The 19,477-nt window shown below is 41.1% G+C and overlaps 1 protein-coding gene across 5 annotated transcripts in view; it reads left to right on the top strand.

Moving 5' to 3' along the window:
• The first annotated feature begins 1,186 nt into the window (after positions 1 to 1,186).
• LOC100748721 (calmodulin-binding transcription activator 2) overlaps positions 1,187 to 19,477 on the top strand; it is a 40,638-nt gene continuing 22,347 nt past the window's right edge. For 3 of the 5 annotated variants that reach the window (XM_033319561.1, XM_033319559.1, XM_003487593.4), the window contains exons 1-3: positions 1,187 to 1,457; positions 10,809 to 11,233; positions 11,521 to 11,803. In XM_033319561.1, the coding sequence (XP_033175452.1) occupies positions 11,000 to 11,233; positions 11,521 to 11,803 (517 nt within the window). In that variant the 5' untranslated portion in view covers positions 1,187 to 1,457; positions 10,809 to 10,999. Of the gene's footprint in view, positions 1,458 to 1,706; positions 1,835 to 10,808; positions 11,234 to 11,520; positions 11,804 to 19,477 lie in introns of all 5 variants that reach the window. The other 2 variants (XM_033319558.1, XM_033319560.1) reach the window with 2 other exon arrangements.

Raw genomic sequence — 19,477 nt, 5'->3', positions numbered from 1 at the left:
AATTTTTTAAAATAACGTTAATCGTTAAATGGTTGATTTCTATATTGTTGATTACAAAGTACCTTTCTATATTGTTCATATTTTATATCGTTTATATAATTTTCGAATGTAACGACAGAATGAAAATGCAATATGGCCGCGAAAGGGCAGTTATGATTGCTATGTTTGAATTTGAATCTTCTCTATATCTTTTTTACGGTAGTAATAATCCAAAACGCATATGATTTTTTATTTTTGGATAAAATTCTTATTTTCATCATGACCGATAAAATGATCATATATTTATTTTAAAATCAGTCATACACTTGTAATTGAGTATTGAGCTAAAAATTTCTCCGTTACTTTCTCTTTGATTTACTCTAAGACTTTTGTAATAATTTATAATAATTATATAAACTTACCATTCGTAGTTATTTCTGCAGCAACGAGACCAAGAATTGCGATGTTATCCCAAATTTCGGCTTCTTTTTTCACATGAATTTCACTACCAATCGCACAATAATGTTCGCGGGATTTCACGGCAAAACGAACTAACGTGTATAATTCAAATTACAAATAGAGTCAAATCACGCAAGTGTAGTCATTCAAATTTGAAATCAATCAAATGTATTGTTATTTCATATATATTTTATAATTTAATTAATTAAAGAATTTAATTAAATAAACATTTCTAATACTATTATTTTTGTTAAATAATCGCTGTATTAAATTCAACTTTTGAATAGAAAATTTATAATTACATGAATTTATGTGCACAAATATACCGGAAGTTGAAATTATACAAGTTACTTATTACTTGTGAATAAAAGCTAAAACGTCATCACATTTTTATCTTACGTCTTAACGATAAAACCAGGTACGTAATAATCAACATAAAAAATGAAAGATTTAATAATTCTCGTGAATCGTTTGTTAATCTAAAACTCCATTTTTTTCATAATCGATCGAGTAATTGATTTGACACACAACAAATTGAAAGCTGTCACGAACGCCAACGGAGAAAGGAGAAAGAAGCGAAGGGACGTGTCCTAATTAGTTTTAATTTGTTCGATTAATTAAGGTTTCGAGTGAATACAATTGAATCGGTGTGGCGACTTGGTAGTAGAAATTTAAATTTAAAGCGGAGTTTCTCATCTATATGTTACCCGCTTGCCTTGGTAGTAGAGCGTGATAACTTGTGTTTTGGCGCATGCGGCTCGCAGCCATACCCGTGCTCGTACCTGTCATGGATTCCAAGGATCGACCGCGAGCGCAGGCACGCGTGATCACACGATTTCATGCGTGAAAATCAACGATACATCGAGAGATTCGTGTATAAGAGTAATGCACGATTATGAACCGGTGGTAAAGTGGTGATATCTCATTGCTCTAAGTGTTGGCGCCGCGTAAACAATCGTCTCAAGATGAACCCTCTCAATACGGGTTACGGGCCTTCTGTCACACGGAGCACAGATATTGTAAGTATTTTATACAATGTATCTTTTGCTCGATCAAATAGATATATATTGGCGCTAAGCGACACGATATATATTCCGTGAGCCGATCTACGTTGATTTTGTATGCTGTCCTCGTACCGTAATGTCGAGCCTTAGAAAAGTATTTCCCGAACGTGACTGATAGTTTTTCCACCCGTGATTAGTTTGCACCTCGGTGAATTTCGGTGGAAACAAAATTCTTCGAATCCTGATCAATTTACCAATGTTTAGGTTACACCGTGGTCGTGTATTGTATACGCCACGTCTTCGAGGTCTCGTGGCGATTCTCACCGAGCAGTTTTATGGGTACCGCTATTTTTAGTACATACCGTAAACCTGCAGCTCTGGCATAAACGAAGGTATTGAGAATTTTATAATTTTCGTTGTATACCGGCACGTGTTGTTTCTCAAATTGTCGGCTCCCGGGTTATTTCAAAGGAATAAATGTGATTGGTGTGTGTATTCATGGCTATACGAAACGTTTTCAAAGTATCGGCTACATTATTCGGTAGTTTGTTTCTGTGATGACAGTTTGATGAAATAAAAAAATCAGACGTTATCGAATTATCATTCTTGGCGGGAAATATAAGGAAGCGTACAATAATCCGTCATATATCGAAATGTTAGCGTACAACGTGGTTTCATTAACCATTGGACCATTGTATCTGGGCGAGCTCATCGTAATCAGCTGTTATCAAGAACGTTGTTATATGTGTTTCCTGCCACTTGTGGTTCTACCAGCTACAATTTTATCGTAACGGATACGAGTCACCTTTACGGCTTTATTCTGCGTCGAATCGTTAATTATTAAACCAACAACGTCTCTTACTACTCCACTGTTTTTTTCGTCATCACCATATCATTCATCTTATCGTGCTACATCGGAAACGATAATCGATATTCGGCCAGTGGGACGATTGAAATTTTAAATTTGAGCGGAGGCTATTAAAAGACAAAACAGACAGTGGTGCCTTAGAGGTGAAAACCTGGTCGATTCAAAGTATACTTAGAAGCCAAGTTGTAATCTTCTGTTTAAGGAAACCTTGTGCTTTATGCACACATCGCGCGATAAAGGAACGACTAAATATTCTAAAGGGGAAGCGAAAACTATCGGTATTCACATTTATCTATCATACCTAACGTTACGATTTCATTACAATTTTCCACGATGAATCGTTCGAGTATTGTTGTTTTCCTTTGTATATATGGCTGGAGGATATATAGTATGTTAGGCGTACACCTGTTTCGTGAGTTATTTGAGTATTTGTATTCGATGTTGAATCAGTCTCTAAATTATTGTAAATAACTAACTGTATACTTGACTGAGTCATTTATATTTCGGTATTTATATTGCTTAATTATACTATTTATATTCCTTTTTTCCCTACATTTTAGATAACAACAATTGTATATATATATGCACACAATTATATATATATATACACATAGGATATATATAGCATATATATAAGATATATATAGGATTCGTTGGCACGGGTAATGCAAGTAAAAGTAGACACAGACTTCTTTGGACTTGTTGAGTCTAACACATAACCGGTATCACGTCGGGAACTGTGTGGGACGCTTAGAAATTGTACACAATACCAAGATTATACAGCGTGACTACATAACACCTGGACGCGTGCTCCTCTCATATAAATTACGACGAGTGTTGGCTACACATGTGTAGCATTAAAAAGTAAATAAATGTGATAGTCCATTATGTATGAAGCGACTATCGAACGTATATAGCGGTTATCTGCCGATAGAGCGGCACGTGCAACGATAATAATAGAACTGTCGGTGCATTCACATACGGGGGATACCTGTTGTGTAGTATGTTAAAGACACAAAGTTTCACGCTCAGGCTCACTTCAATCATCAGCGAGATTAGACCTGATTAAATCGATAAATCCAATCGAGCTATGGCGTGGGAAATACACTTTCGCCTCTGAGTAGTATATTTGAACGATGTACCAATAGATTTCTGTAATCTTCAATGCCATATCCCATTATTTGATGATCGATAATTGGTCGATAGTTGCTATAACGAGCTATCGTAGTTCGCCTTGGTTTTGTGCTCGAGTTTCCTTTCTTTTTTACAGTTCCAGACAAAGCGTATTATATTTTTAGTGTTCTCCCAGGTATCAATATCTTTTGTTTAATGAAATTAGGTCGGCGTAGCGCCTAAAGGAATATCAGATTTGATCGTTCTTAGAGTTAGCGTTTTGCACGTTACGTGGCGTTATTTTCTTAATTTACGAGAGATAAATCGGCTGTGTGACGTCATTTTCTGTTTGTATATCACGAATGTTTGTCAACTGGTTTTATGCCCAAGGTCTTTCATACGGTGATAATGAAATACCATTTTATTTACGTTCTAGTCTAAAAATTCACTATGTGTTCTTTGGCTTTAAGTGTGCTAGTTTAATTGCTTCAGAGATATATCAGGAACAATTGGCTTGATAAGCAAGGTAGCTATGTGATGTGTAAAGAGTACGGAATAGTTCAAAGACCAGTAAAGATTAACATTCCATTTAACCACATGCCGAAACAATTTTATCTTGAATTATCTTTATCTCTTGGCCATCGACATAGTCATTTATATCGGTCAGAGAGCGCTAGGTTTTCGATAACATACTTTTTTTTCCATTGTGTACCTCTTTATATCCTGATAGCTAGTTGTTTGATATTATCGCTAAAATCCACGACTCTACCGTACACGTATGTTGGATCAATGACAAGGATAGATGCGTTGCTAATCACGTGCCGTTGAAGCAGAATAATCAGAGGATGAATTAATGTTATGTATATTCTAATCGCTATACAGTCGTTGCAGAATATAAGAAATAATGATCTCTTCTCTATTTTCTTTTCGTTAAGAAACATTAATGCAACTTTCGTATCGCTCGATACGGAAACGCGCATATCCGTTATCATTTCCTACGTCATTGTGCAACATATATGGTATACTGTATCCTGACGCCTTTCGTGGCGAGAAAGACACATTGGAACATTGTGAATGGCGTATATAGAAACGCATCTGCTTCGTCCCATCGAAGTAGATGCCTTTCAGCACGCGCTTTCTGTTTGTTTCGATTCGCAATAACGTTTATTTTATCGAAATGACATGAAAACGTTTGGCATATATCGAATATAAATAGCGTTCGGGCTATTTTCTCGGTGCACGGGGCAATGATTTGCACAAAAAGGTCATCACGAACGATGTAACGTGATTAAATACGTTAATAGTAAATTGTGGGAAATGATGTTGTTGGGAAAGGTCGATCTATTTTTGCGTTGTGTTAAATAGAAACGTGCGAGGTCATTCGCGTTTTCTCGTTCCCCCATAATCGTTGGGTTTCCGCACGATTTTCACTCTTAATACGATCATCGTTAATGTACCATTACAACGTTATGAATGGCCAATTAACGTTACTATCGTTATATGGTTGCACTTGTAAACTCAATTAGCAACGAAGGTGGATGACAATTGACAATTGATCTTGCCGCGACATTTGTTTTAAGAGACACGGGATGTTAGAGCGATTATAACGTGTGTTTGTAGAACGTGTAGATTTTATTAAGTCTTAGCCATTTGTTACGGATAAATATGGAACTTGAATGATACACGCATATTTCCTGTTTCAGTTTCCATTTAACAGTATATTTGATTGCAATTTAGAATTAACAACGGAGAAACCTACTCTTATTATCGTCTCATAATTTGGAAAATGTACGGAAAATTTCAACCTTTTGACCGAATTGCATCACGTGTCCTAAATACCTGTGGGCGATGATATGTACAGGATAGCAATCTCAATCTTTTTGGATAAAAACCACGAAGCATCGAAGAGATTTATTTCTAGGTCATATTCGACGAATCTTTGAAAATTTCTATTTTCGACGCAAACATATTTGTCGTTGCTCGTAATCTTGACATTTTCTTCCCAAAAGTTGCACTTGGAGACCTTCTGCGGATTTTTATTTACTGCCGTTCACAATACACTTGGTACGGGTAATGCCCAACTAACTCGATCAATTTTCCCAACTACCATTTACGTTGTCGACACGATTTTCAACGTGTATACTTGTTGACAATCTGTACATGATTCGGCACGACTTCCTTCACTTTCTCAACTGGCTGTCTCGCCGCCTTCCTATCTCTCAGCCAGACGAGGTCGAGCCGGTGAACGATTCACCTTGCTCTTGAAAATATTACTCGCCAAAGTTGTCGTCAACTTTGAAAAAGGGAATTCTGTTTCTACGAATTCTTCTCGAAGGGTACGCGCATATGTCTGTTATCGTACTTTTGGATCTCTTGCCTTCTATTTCCTCTTGTTCTTGTCAAGTTTGAAATCTAAACTGTGATTCGTGTTGGTGCTGCGTGCAGTTTTATACAAGGTGTCTTAGCAATCAGCGAGGGATCGATCGTACAAGTGAAGGAACAAGTGGAAAATGTACGACGAACTATTTGGCGTGACGTTTCTTTTTCGAGAAAATCGAGTTTGAAAATTTGTCAACTATATCGGAACTAGAGCAATTTCGAACTGAACAGAAGTGAGTAATCGGTAGGAAGTTATTCTACTGTGAAAACGAGTTGAAAATGTAGAATGAAATTTGTTCAGAGCGTGTCTTCCGAGAAAATGAAGCTTGGAAACTTCAAGTACACGTGTGCCAGGAAAATTCTTAATTAAAATGTATTTAAACTCTATTTTTTTTATTTTTAACCAAATTTTAAACAGAAAAATATTATCTCACATTTTTTTTTATTTTTACACGTAGAATAACCTTCTACTTGTTATTTGCTCGTAGATAGTCGGTAATTAGCTAAATTCCCATATACTAAATAAGTTTGCAAATTTAGCTTTATCGGAGAAACAGTGACGTATGAAAGAATGTCGTTCTATATCTTCAATTTATTTTCTGTTCACGTAGAATCACCCGTTTGCCTATCGTATGACGATTATTGAAACGACGTACTGTATAGACGAGATCGAGTGATGCGCGAAAATTTACGACGAGAAAGTAGTTGTTTGGCAAATCAGCCTGTAATTACGGAGTAACAAATTTAGGAAGTTGTAGCATTTATCTGGTAATAGTAATAAATCTTTGGACTGAAAAGCGTCAGAGATGGTCGCGATGTTGTATGCATTTGTACAGGATATTAATGTTGGACAAACTGAAGTGTGTGGCAGAGCATCATGGCAAACTTGAAGCAAACAAACTTGCACCGACTAAAATGCTTCGCTCTTTTGCATGAACTTTGTCTAGAGATGCTGCTTGTTTAGGAAAACACCGCAAAAACAGCGAGCGTTTTTGCACCACTAACGTTACCTTGCTTGCACGGAACTAATATACGTAAATTGCGTTGCCTTTAACGAGCTGAATCAACGTGTACCCAGAGCACTAATTTAACGATGCATATTTTTAATTGCGTTACGTAGAGAAAATGTCTGATTACCGTGGTAAAGAAAAACCGATTCGCTCGAATATCGTGTACAAAGGAAATTCCGAAGTTCTCGGTTTCTTTTTTTTTTTTTTGAAATATAAATTCAATTTATTTATAGCGATCGTTTCATTGATACAATTTTTGTAATCAGCCTGTAACTTCTTTGTACTTTAGGTAGATTCGCAGAAGAATATATCATATATATATTCAAGGCAACCGAGAATAGAATTCTTTGTAGAAACAGATGGGCCACAGAGTCCTTTTCCAAAATTCACTTGCGTTCTGTAGGTTGTGTGTTCGTGTGGATGGAGAACTAGGTCGGTTACTCTCGAAGGTGGTATAAATAAATAACAGAAGGAATATAAAACCGAACGACGCATCCCGAAAGCAAAGAAACGCACTTTGTTGGTAATTTCGCGTACCGCGTGCAAGCTGATTGGTTTTCCACGTAGAAAAATAAGCGTTGCCGATTTCCACGTATGTACGTACGAGATTCCATGAAGCTCTAACTCGATCACGGCTTTTTATACCTTACGGTGCCACCTGTGTAACGGCGTCGCGCTCGTAACGCACTCGGCAATTTCACGAAAATTATCCTGTTCAGTTTGTTAGCCGTGCTCTCGATACACAAACTCGTCAGCTGTTATATTAACTGACACGCGACACGTGCAATTGATCGGCATTCCGCGCATACTACAAAAGTGTTTCGGGTGTTTGTAACGCCACATTTGCGTGCGAAGATATATCTTGTTTAGCTGGACTCGTAAATAGCGTTGCATAACCTGGCTAATTAAAGCTTTCCGATGACTGCCTCGAAACCATGTCCATTTAAGACACGTACGTCATAAGAAAAAAGAAAAAAAAAAAGATTCTCACACGAACATTGTTTCATCGATTCAAGGCCTCCGTCGGTTTTCGCACAGTTTCGCGTCCAAGCTTTCAACTTGAAATCGAAGAGTCCTACCATTGTACAGCGCAATGTGCAGAATTCTCAATTCGTCGTTGATCAGCTAGGAAACAGGTATCGTTGCCGATTTCATATGTTATTCAAAAGTTGTAGCGATATCCGGAGAAGTGCTCGTAAACCGGTTACAAGGTATCGTAGCCGCCTTTTTTCAAAATTCATGCCTTGAATTTCTCGATTCATGGGGAGAAGGAAACTGGGTCATTGCGTCTCAAAGGAAGGGTGGTTGGCTTCAAGGTGAATCGCAGAGTTAAAGCGAGTGAGTGAGATATTAAGAGGGCAAAGAGGTCTAGAGGAGAAGGGCGTAACAGGCCGGAAGGGCGTGGAGAATGGTTGAACGATCGAGAAGCCATGACGAAATTCCATGTACATTGTATTCCTTTGTGAGCCACGTGCCTGTCCTAGAAGATTGGAACGTCTTTTGTTAGGGGATTATTGGCGCTTGATCAGCCATTAAATTGGTTAATTTGCGATCAAACAAACAGCAGGATAAGCGAGTTCGTGTCGTTACTCTGCTTTCCGTCATAACTTTCCATATTCACTGACAATTTCTTTCATCGTACAAGTTACGAGAACGATATTTTACTAATATACATCGTGAATAGAAAATCTCGTGCCATCTAATCAAGGGGCAATAACTTGAACGTACGTTATACGTAGTAGTAACGTTCTCCCGTGATATCGTATTTTATGAGGGTTGAAATGCGTTGGAGAATTAGGTCTCTGCTCTCAAAGCGGAAGGCGAGAGGGTAACTGTCTTCAAGGTGAATCCCAAACTCTGAAGTGCAGTAAAGATAGAGAGTGAGCAAGCTTGGAGGGAGGATAAGAGGTCGGAAGGGCGTGGAGAATGATGAAATTCCGAGTAGACAAGTCTCTTCTCTCGAGTACTTAGTCGTTATGGACTTTCGAGTGAGAAGGGAAATTTCGCTGAGAGTACGATCGGATCTCGCATTGTTTCGTACATAGTTTAGCTCGCGAACCGGTGATTACCGTCTATAGTTAATTTTCGTTCGATTCCACCTTAATTCCACGGATCTAAGTAACGTACAAAGTATCGTGGAATTGTAGAAGCGTTTAGCTACGATTCGAACGTGGAAATCGATTTTCGCGAATGTTACTGCAGGCCGGAAATTAAGTTTGTTTTCGTCAAAGGGAGAGTAACTGTCGTCGAGGCGAGTGGCAAAGTCAAAGTGTAGCAGGGGATGAGGACGAGCTGAAAGGGCGTGGAGGATGACGAAATTCCGAGTAGATGGGGATCCTTTGTGAATTATCGTCTTTTTCCCTGGATTCTCGTTTAAGGGGACCGATGTTCCATCGACAGGAAGTGCACAGAGATTTCGAAACTTCTTATCGACTATCCCTCGACGAAACAATCGGAAGTATGTTCGAGCTAATCGCTGTTATTAGAGGATGTTCGGGTTAGAATACGAAACACACAAAGCTCACTATCGATCGGTGAATCTACAAATGTAGGACACTCGAACATGTTGTCACAGTCGTGCAATGCTAAACAGGCGAAGTCGCGTGCTTTTAATCGTAGGACATTAACATAGCTGTCATTTTTATTTACATGGTTGTATTTGTGATGTTAAAAAAATATACGATCATATAGGAAAATTTGTGAAAAATTCAAAGTTCGATGAGCTCGAGCGACAACCTTTGGACGCTTGTATCCTTGAAAAATTGGAAAAAAATTGTCGCAAATTTGAAAATTCAAAATGTGAATTGAATATATCAACCGAAAGGACTGTTAAAAATTTAAATTTGAATTTGAGAGGTCTGTTAAAAATTGGAATTCGATATTTAATTCTAGTCAGAATACACGAATAGCTATGGAAGAAAGGCAATCAGTTGGAGGATGTTGTGTTTCGGATTTCATCAAAAAACTGGCAACGTTTCTACCCCTATTCAAATAATTTCAAGTCTCTCATCTCTATGATGGAATTCGTTTTTCGGAAGACTTTGACTCAATTTTACTGGCTAAATCTATGATAATGGCTGCCAAGAATCGTACGTACGATAATGGCTGCCAACTAGAATCAACTTTGCAAAGCCAGCTAGCTATGAAATCGTAAAAAAATAGAATTGTTGGTACTTACACGGATCCGTATAGATCTATACCTGGTCGTATGATTATTCAAGAATGTAGAACGGAATAGCAGTAAATGAATCGGTCACGATCCGATAAACGAAAGAAATGAAATTCTTCGTATAAAGGAAGACGAATTTCGAAAGATATAGTTTCTCCAGACGTGATTTTGGATACACGCAACACCCTCGCGTGCTTCCGATCCAAGAACTTAATATCGCGATGTTATTTGGAACGGTTTCAAATCTTCGAGCTCGTGTATATTCATTTCTTATTTTTGCAAGCAATCTATCACGAGTCCACGAAATCCGCCGTGATAACTGGCCATTAATATATTTCCTACTCTCAGCATTTTTACTATTCTCCGCCGTTGGTACATTTTGATCGATGAAATACAAAATAATCGTCGACGTAAGAGTTTTGACATTAGCATAATCTATTTCCAATACGTAGAAACATTTTGAAATGTTCATCTGAAAAGATAGAGTAGATACGGAAATCCATATGGAAATCTTGGAGTTCGTAACATCGTCTGTTTACAACTCGTCGAAGGCAAGGGATTTAAAATCGAGCGTTGGTACTCGCGTTAAGCGTTACTACTCATACTTTAGTAAAACGGCGCGTGAAAAGCGATCGTCAAAGGTAGATAGAGGCGGCTAGCGAAATAATCTCATCGATTTGCCTTGCGAAAGAAGCCACGGTGGTGCACGCTCGAATGACACGTTCATAAGGGAGTGAGAAGGCCGTGACATGGAATAGGATGGAAGGTAGGATCATCCTTTAAGACGACAGCTTTAATATCGAGTATCTTGGTGTACGTGTGTACAGGAGGAGCAGGTGGTAGCAATCGCGCTGGAGCTTTAAGAACCTAGGGGTGGAGGCTGGAGAACGCATTTCCCGTCGGATACTTGGATCAGCCGAAGAAGGAGGATCGCTTTCGAGGAAGCTTTCGTGCAACCTGTGCACGTTCTCCTTCTTCGTCAGTAACAGCAAGAAAGACTTAAAAGAGGACGGTGAGGATGAGGCAAGTAGTGGTATTGGAGCCGGCTGGCAGTGTTCTGGTGATCAGACAAACTTCCCTCGGTAGTAACGTTGCTACTAGTAACACCAATTCCAATGCTGGATCCAATAACGCTCACGAGACCCATGGGCTCGCCAATCACGCTGCTGTGTCCACGATTGCCTCCAATGATCACAATCAGAATCGTATCGTCGTCGTGCGCTCATCCTCCTCGACCTGCATGACCACCACGGTGAGTCGATTAATTCGTTTTATGGTTAGACCGAGTCAACTTGGATTTTCCTGTCGGGTAATGTTCCTCACCTAGGTATATAGGAACTTGTACCGGAAATCTCGAAGCAACTAAGCCGATCTCTTCTCACGTAGCTGTATTAGAATTAGCTGGATTTTGTTCTTCCTTTCTTTTTTTTTTTTGCATCGAGTATATGTTGGTTTGTAAATGTTTTATTGTGATGACTAGAAAAGTTCTTGCGATGTAACAACAAGCTTCCACAGAAGACATCGAACATTTTTCACCAGGCTGACAATCATTCATCCGCGAACGGTAACAACATCAACATTAACGGGAACCTGAATGGAAATTCCGGGGCAATCGGTAGCAAAGCATCGACAAAGGTCGTGGTTGGTAGCGGAGGTTCCAAAGCGAACGAGAGAAACGATCATCTTAGGAACGATCACAAGAGCCAAGAAGGGATCGGTACCGGTGAATCGAACTCTGGATGTCGTCCAAGGACGAGCAAGGAAGCCGCTCACGAGAACGTCTCCTTAGACAGGAAACTCGATGGCGCGGATCCCATCTCCGGTAAGTACTTCCGCCATTACTTCCTTTTACCTTTGACAGACCAGCCGATCTTCCCGTGAATTATTTATTCCCCTATCGGCCATACTTCTTAGAAGGTAATAATTTACTTTGCTGTTTATGCACTGAAGGAGGAAACGATTTCATCGCTACTATTCTATGCTGTTACGATCGTCAGTTTCCACTCGATGACAAACGTTTATGAAGTTATGGCTTTATGTTCCTGCTTGCTATTGGAACGGTGCTCGTGCCATCAATCGTTTTATTCGTCGATTGATGGAAAAGGCTACGAGGTAATCGCGATTTTGGTTATAGTCGATCGATGTGCAATAGTCGAGCGAAAGTGCGTTGATTCGAGAGAAAATAGAACGCACAGTGTTTCCATTCAACGAACCGTTTCTTTGTGCGAGAGAACAAGTTCGATAAATGGAGACACGTATTCGCGAAACGATAATTTTTTGTTTTATTATTCTTTGAACGACTGTTCGCGACTCTTTTCCGCTCTCTTTGCCGATATTAGGAAACGCTATGGCCTAAAAGAATGTTACCAGCGTGGCACAGCTTTTTGCAACACGATAAAGCACTCTAATAAAAGTTTTCTAGCAAATTGGAGATCTCGTGACGATGTGCCTCGCTTTATGTATTGGTAGATTAATTAAAGAGATAAAACAAAGCGAAAGTTTGATGCATTTCAGAACACGAAGTACAATGTTAGATGTATTACGTTAACGTTATAAAATAGCATTGTGTACCAAGAATGCGTCGTTTGATGCGTGTGAGCCTCTATTTTTTCCACGAACCGCTTTATTATTTCAGCGTTCCTTTGGTTACTCGTCTCGTTTCAATAAACGAAGAGAACACGTTACGGTGAAAAATATTCTGCATTTTGTGCAGAACACCATCGAGTTTCATAGGACGAGCGCGCTCTTTAATTCTTCCCCTTTAAGACCCGCATTTAAATTTTAAACGAAGCTCATCGATCAAATTTCGCCCGGAATCAAAACTATTTAAGCCCGCATGAATTATACATAGTTTATATTAACTTCTACGACAGAAGAGAAACAATTACTCGAACCTCGTCTTAATGAATTTTTAACATCACAATGGGGGGTGGAGCGTGTTAAGTGTTTGTGTGTCGTTCTCTAACGAATTGTATGCATATATTTAACTACTTGTCAGGTCTGAAAATATCTCGCGCGCTCGCGGAAATAAAACGATATTTAATTACATTGCAAGTTATGTTATTTTTTTTTTCATTTCGCGATTCGGTCGTATTTCAAGCGGAGTTTAGACCAAAGATCTTGCTGTTTTTATTACGCCAAGGTTGAGTTACTCGGAGCAGGAATCTGGTTAAACTTTTGAGAAAAAAAGATCCATTTCCGAGACCTCTTTGAAACTTTTTTTTTTTATCCGACTTACGAGAGCCGCGCTATCACGGTCGTATAATTTTTCTTCTCTCTCCTTCTTCCTCTTCTCTTCTCTTCTCTTTTTTTCATCCTGAACTTCGACGTCACGTGTTCCATTCTTTCGTCGTCAAAAGCTGCCCCTTTTTATCGCTCCCTGAAGTGACTTGCTTGTTCCACGTTTCCAGAATTGAATATATGCACGCGGTATGCATATGCAGTCCCAGTTACACACAGTCGTTGAAATACAGTATGTACACGTAGCGTGACAGAAATATACGTACTCGTGTTCAATTCGTCTCGAAATATTTTCCATGATGCGTATTTGTGCATGAGTCAGCAGGCTGATTAGTAACAGACGATAACTATAAACAGGATATAAATTGTTGGAAAACGCGAGTAACATGCTACGAGCCTGTAAGGGGAAATAATTTAAATATTTCTGGTGCGAAAAATATCAGAGAGGTTTAGATGGCTCGATGAAATATACGAGGAGCTATTTTCATTTTCTAGTTACACGGTGCCGGCGCGGTGGATAGGGTGGTTGAAAAAATGTTTTGCTTCGAATCCACGCATGTATGTAGGTCTGTATAATGCTTTTACTGAAAGTAGGACGACCGTTTCGATCTTGAAACCACCCTCTTCTCGACTCGCTGGAATTTCACGATTCGATGCTTTTTTGAAACGTTTCAACGTCGCGCATATATACCGTTGTCGCGATCTTTTTGTAAAATATCCAATATAAAACAAAGCGTTCTTTCGCCTTCGATGCGAAAAGAGAACCAGATAAATGAGAAATAAATAGAAACAGTTCCATGAAAGTCGATATCGACGCGAGTTTCCATGTAATCGCGGCTTCATTATAGTTTTAGACTCTGGCATAAACTTTCTTCTAAGTGGCTTAGGCGTAAGTTTCCTTGAAAATTTTTATCGAGCGAAAGTGGCTATCGACGAGTTACGTCTGCAAAGTAGATTCAGACTTCCATACGTGTCCACTGTTTGCCTTACGCTAACGTATCGAACACATTCTGTTGTATAATAAGCGGTATATAAGCTTGAATTTTAAATAAGACCTTTAGGCGATCGCATTAAGTCTAATCAGCCAGCTCTATACTATGATTTTAATCGTCTTCCCGAACCAACAACTATATGCAATTTCTGTTACGATGAATTCTATCTCCTTCCCGGAAACCATTGCTAAACAGGCTGTCTTCCTTATCGACTGGTGTCACAGTCCAGTGTGAACATTGTAGAACTTGAGTTTGCCACCCTCCATTGAAACAACCCCCCCGAAAGAACTGCACTCTCGCGGGTAAACTCCGCTGGGGATAATTCGTAGTTCCGGTAATATCCGCCAGAGCGGCGATTCTGTCACCTCTCCATACTTTTGCTTCATTTACGTAGGGGTAGGGCGACCTTACGATTTTTGTTCCCTCGAGCAAAAGGTCTTTCCACTATTTCTTCCCCCTTTATCGATTTTCCCCGGGATTTCGTTCCTGTGTTCGAAGGTCGAACTAGCCAGGCAATCGCGAGGATCTCGGATCGTAATTTCTCTGTTGGTAGACGACGTCTGATCGTCGAAATTTAGTGGTTCGTATCTAGAAATTACTATCCTCGTGCAAACGCCAGAATGCATCCCCCGAACAAGGCGTTGCTGGTTGGCTCTCCTGTACACATATATGCCTTATACAACGTCTCTTCTAGCCTATCCCCGACTATCCTGACCTATCCGAATCCTGCTGACTGGAGTAGGTATCGACCCCTCGAGGTGCAGGTACCAATCCTTCTTTTCCATCTGCCTGTCTCTTGTCTATCTTTTCCATTCGTCTTTTCTTCCACGAAATCCCGCTGGTGACCTTTCCAATTCTCTATCCTCTCGGTACCTTTAGTCTTCCTACGTGTTTTCCTTTTTGCCTTGCTGTTTCTCATGCTGTCCGTCTTCGTTCCTCCCTCGTTCATTTTCTCGAGGGGATCCTAATTCGGGACGTTGCGTTTAACGACTATAGGCTACGACTTAGTTGTTAAACGCGAGTCTCGTGGTCCCTGGCAAGAAGTACCGAAGCAACTCGACGAATCCGAGCACGAGCTCCTTCGGACCCGGCGATCTTATTGATTGTCTTAGCTTTCCTGCCGTCACGTTCTCTCTCTCTCTCTTTTTCCCTCTCTCTCCCTCTTTCACTTCGCCTGGTCTGCACGGGAATACTTGCACACATAAAGAGACGTTCTCGTTCTATTCTCTGTCCATCTCTGTTTGGCCCGCACTGGAATAGGTACACAGGAATTTTCTTTTTCCCTCTCCTTTCTCCTCTGTCTTTCTCCCTCCCTCCCTTTCTCTCTTCTATCTCACTCACCCCCCCCCCTCTCTCACTCATTCTCAAAGACTCTCATTCTCCCAACCTTTCTCTCGTTTCTCTTGTTTCCTTCTCTTGGTGGCTCGAAGAGCTATCGTCGTCGCCGACTAACGACCGGCGACTTACGTGTCCGGCTAACTTTGCCTCGTGTTCGACGAAACGGAGAGGCGATCTACGTGATAAAGGAACAAGAGGGATAAAGGCCACGAGGGACGAAGGGGAGCCTGTAAGGCGAAGTGAAAAAGAGAAAGCATGGAATTGAAGGATGACCGAGGGAGAGGAACACAGTCGGTGAAAGAGAGGGGAAAGGGAGAGATAGTTGGACAGGAGCCTCTGCCAACGTTCTATTTAAAGCCGTGGGGGTAGCAGCAGCTAGCTGACTGGTAATTTACGAGCTTATACCAAAAAGTTGGACACCTTGGGGATGGCTCCGCACTTTGACACGTGACCTACTTTTATCGGGTTACGTAATTGATCGTCTCGCGCCTGCCCCGTTTGCGCTTGTGAATTCTACGAGACCGAACCCCCTTTCTCTTTCTTTCCTACCCTCTTTTCTAATTCCTCCCGTTGCTATTTTTTTTTATTTTCCCCCGACTCTCCTCCCTTTTTCCACCATTGTTACCTTGATCTTTCAACTTATTCCTTCGTTTCCATTTGTATTCTTGGTTGCTTCCTTCCGGGGGATCCAAACTTTTCCTTTTCTACGATCTTCTTCTTTCGTCCTGTTCTTTGATTGCTTTCAGGAACGTTTTTGCCTTCGTGCAACCTGCATCGAGATTTTTGTGGCCGATCGGTTGCATCGATTATGAAATGAGACATGCCTTCGGTCGTATATTTTCTGAAATAGTTTTAATCGAATTTTGGTAATTTAGCGTTGGCGAAAAAACTCATAATAGGGGTGCATTATGCTTTTTAATTCAAATTACTTTTTCATTCTTTAAGGTCGTTACACACAGCGACGGGGGGATGAGCGGGCGACAGCTCTATTTATATCGCATTTAACACACGAGGAGACCTTTGGGTTATTAGCCCTTTCAGCTTTGCGTGCTGACCTAAATGACGTGCAATTTAAAATTCGTGCGATATATTGATCCTCGCAATGTTACCTCCATGCCGTGGATTTCTAACAGATTTAATTATTTTTATTTATTTTACTGAAAGCTATTAGGAAACTCGATGATTTATAACCGTTGTCCGTGTGCTCTCTCTCCGTGAAGAGCACCTTCTCTATCGGAATGTGAATGCAATTCTCAAAGCGGCGGTTATTCCACGTTCTTCTATGGCCAAAACGATAAATCTGTCGTAAACGAATACAGTTATATATGTAACGTTCCATTTCGATGGCTAGTCAGGAATTATGGATCATACGAGTAAACTCGGCGCGATACCAAAAATTAGTTGGCGGTCCAGCTGTAGGAGACAATAGCGATCATCCCTGGCCATACGTTGGTCGCAAGCTCGGCAATCATGCACCTTATGCGTTCCAGTTTTGGCCTCGTGCTTCTCTAAAAATAAGCCACCGTTTCTATTTCCTTTGATCTCCTGCTTTCCCATTATTCCTCGCTACGTGATACAGACACGTAGACACATAGGTCGAAAGTTCGAGCACGTGTAGATCCACGCCGGGTTGTTTCATCGCGTGACGAAACATTCGATAGTAGGTGGAAAGAAAGAAGAAAGAAGAATGTGACGAAAGGGAGAACATTTTCATCCCATTAACAGAGTGACATCGTTATCGAGGACGAAAAACGTGGATTTATCGTAAAATAATAAACACGTCTGTTTATAAGTCGACACCGCGAGCAACGGGGTTGGTCGAGGATGAAGTTGTCCACAGATATCGCAGGTTTATTTCATTTCGTTATGTCCCTCGTTACGAGATCCGCTCAATTACCAGTTTCTGGATAAATTACGAGCTTATGCGAGAAAATGTACGACTCGAGCGAGTTGCGAGTGCCAGCAATCCGGTGCTCCACTGCACATGCTCCACACGTGTATCTGTGTAAACAGACCATACACGTTTCCAACAGCCTAATTCAGATCTAACGGGTTATAAACGTAAATTCACACGTACACAGTTTTGGCGGCAGTTGTGTGCGTGAAAGTGCCGCTTAAATCCATATAAATTCGTGCCCATGAATCCATCCATTAATCAGATTCGCGATAGAGGGACTGGGGCCCGACGCCCGAGTGATTTCAAGCCTTCCCCGTCTCTCGTCTGCTCTCTTTTCGCCCCTTCTTTCTTTTTTTTTTGTCTTTTTTCTCGTCGATATCTATAGGAAGCCCACTTGCGAGGGGTCACTAGGAGATGGCAGCACTTCCATTAAAATTCGACGCGAACTTTCTGCGAGAATCCGATGTATGCTGTGTCATGCCCTGCTTATAGCTCTATATAGCCTAGCTTGCAAGTCTCTGCAAAGGTACGGCTGTCATTGTACGTGTGGAAAATACGTGTGTAGGCGCGAAGGCAGTCAGCTATAACCTACGACGAGTCGTAGGTTGTGAGTGGAATATGGTTTAGGGGGTTGGTAAAGGGGGATGGGGAGAGATTAGGGAGCTGCGTCTGTATGTGCCCAAACGGGCAAATCTGCTCAACATTTTTCTCCTCCCTTCTTTTTTTTTCCCTCTCCCGAGGGTTCGTTCTTTTACATTTCTCTTTTTTCATTTTCAACTGTTCTCGATTTGTTAACTGGTAACACGTTCGATTGGGAGTCGTACCTTTTTCTCCCTTTTTGCCTTCGCTTGGAAGTTCCTACGTCGAGCGCAAATATTGATGGCAGCTCGAGGAAACTTCCCCATTGGCAGTGGGTAGAATGTCAGGTGTTCGATAAATGCTGAATCACTGCAATTTTGCATTTTTAAAGTCCTGCCCCTTCTGTCCTAGCCTATTTCTCGCAGACCACGCTGGAAACAGCGTGCACTATCCTCTTTCCTTTTCCTTTCTCTTTTTTTTTATCCCTCCCTTTCCTTCTTTTCCCTCACTTCTTGATTTCCACTGCGTAAAGCCGATTTATCGTCGAATTCGGGCGAAACGTTCCCTCGCTTGTCCCAGTTAAACTGGCTCGGCTAATTAAAAAGAAAAAAGGAAGGAAACGAGAGAAACAAAAAGACACGCAGGAAAATAGGAAAGTTGCTTCTCGCAGCCGCGAGTATCCGTCCATTCTTTTCTTTTTCACCCTATCCCGGGATAGCTTGCACCGCGAGCGGTTCTCGAGCGTTCCCGGGGCAAAAGCCAAAGCCGTGTAAATCCGACGAGGGAAAAAGCTTCCACCTTCTGGAAAAGCACGAACGAAAAGGGAGTCGTTAAACGCTCATATAGGAATTATCCTGCATGGCGTTGTAAATGCCGCAGGAGGTTGGATAACAATCGATTATCATGGCTCGACACGGAGCAACACTCTGTGTTTCCAGCGTGCAGGATGATCCTGCGTCGAGAACAGTAGGAGTAGGTAGAGAAATGTACGCTTAGGCATTAATTTGCATTCTCGGTAATCCTTAATTTACAACTCCGTCGGAGTTTTCCAGAGGGTAGCATCGGCGAGTTCTCCGTGGAATTGGCTCGGTGTGCACCCACACCTTGCCGGCCAGGAACACGTAGAAGAGGGCGGCTGTTCGGCGGTGGGGGTGACATAGTGGGGTGAAGTAAGTGGGGTAGTGGCAATGTGAGTAAAGTGGGGAGGTTGGATATTGAAGGTGCAGCTGAAGAGAGGTGGTTGAAGAGGGGTCGAGGTAGATAGAAGGAAAAGGGATTCGGTGAACAGGGGCTGTGGCTGGGGCTGGATAGTCGGACTGGTCTCGATGGTGGGGAATGAATGCTATGAAATGGCGGAATAGGAAAGGGGTAGGGGACAGTCGTGGAAGGACGAGAAGAGGGGCGATGGACGGAGGTCGAGAGTCGCGGGTTGGCTCACTCTGCGGCTCCC

This window comes from Bombus impatiens, unplaced genomic scaffold, assembly GCF_000188095.3.
Source record: "Bombus impatiens unplaced genomic scaffold, BIMP_2.2 scf_0166, whole genome shotgun sequence".
Taxonomy (NCBI): domain Eukaryota; kingdom Metazoa; phylum Arthropoda; class Insecta; order Hymenoptera; family Apidae; genus Bombus; species Bombus impatiens.
Note: the sequence above shows the minus strand (reverse complement) of the source record. Positions and strands in the feature narration are given on the sequence as shown.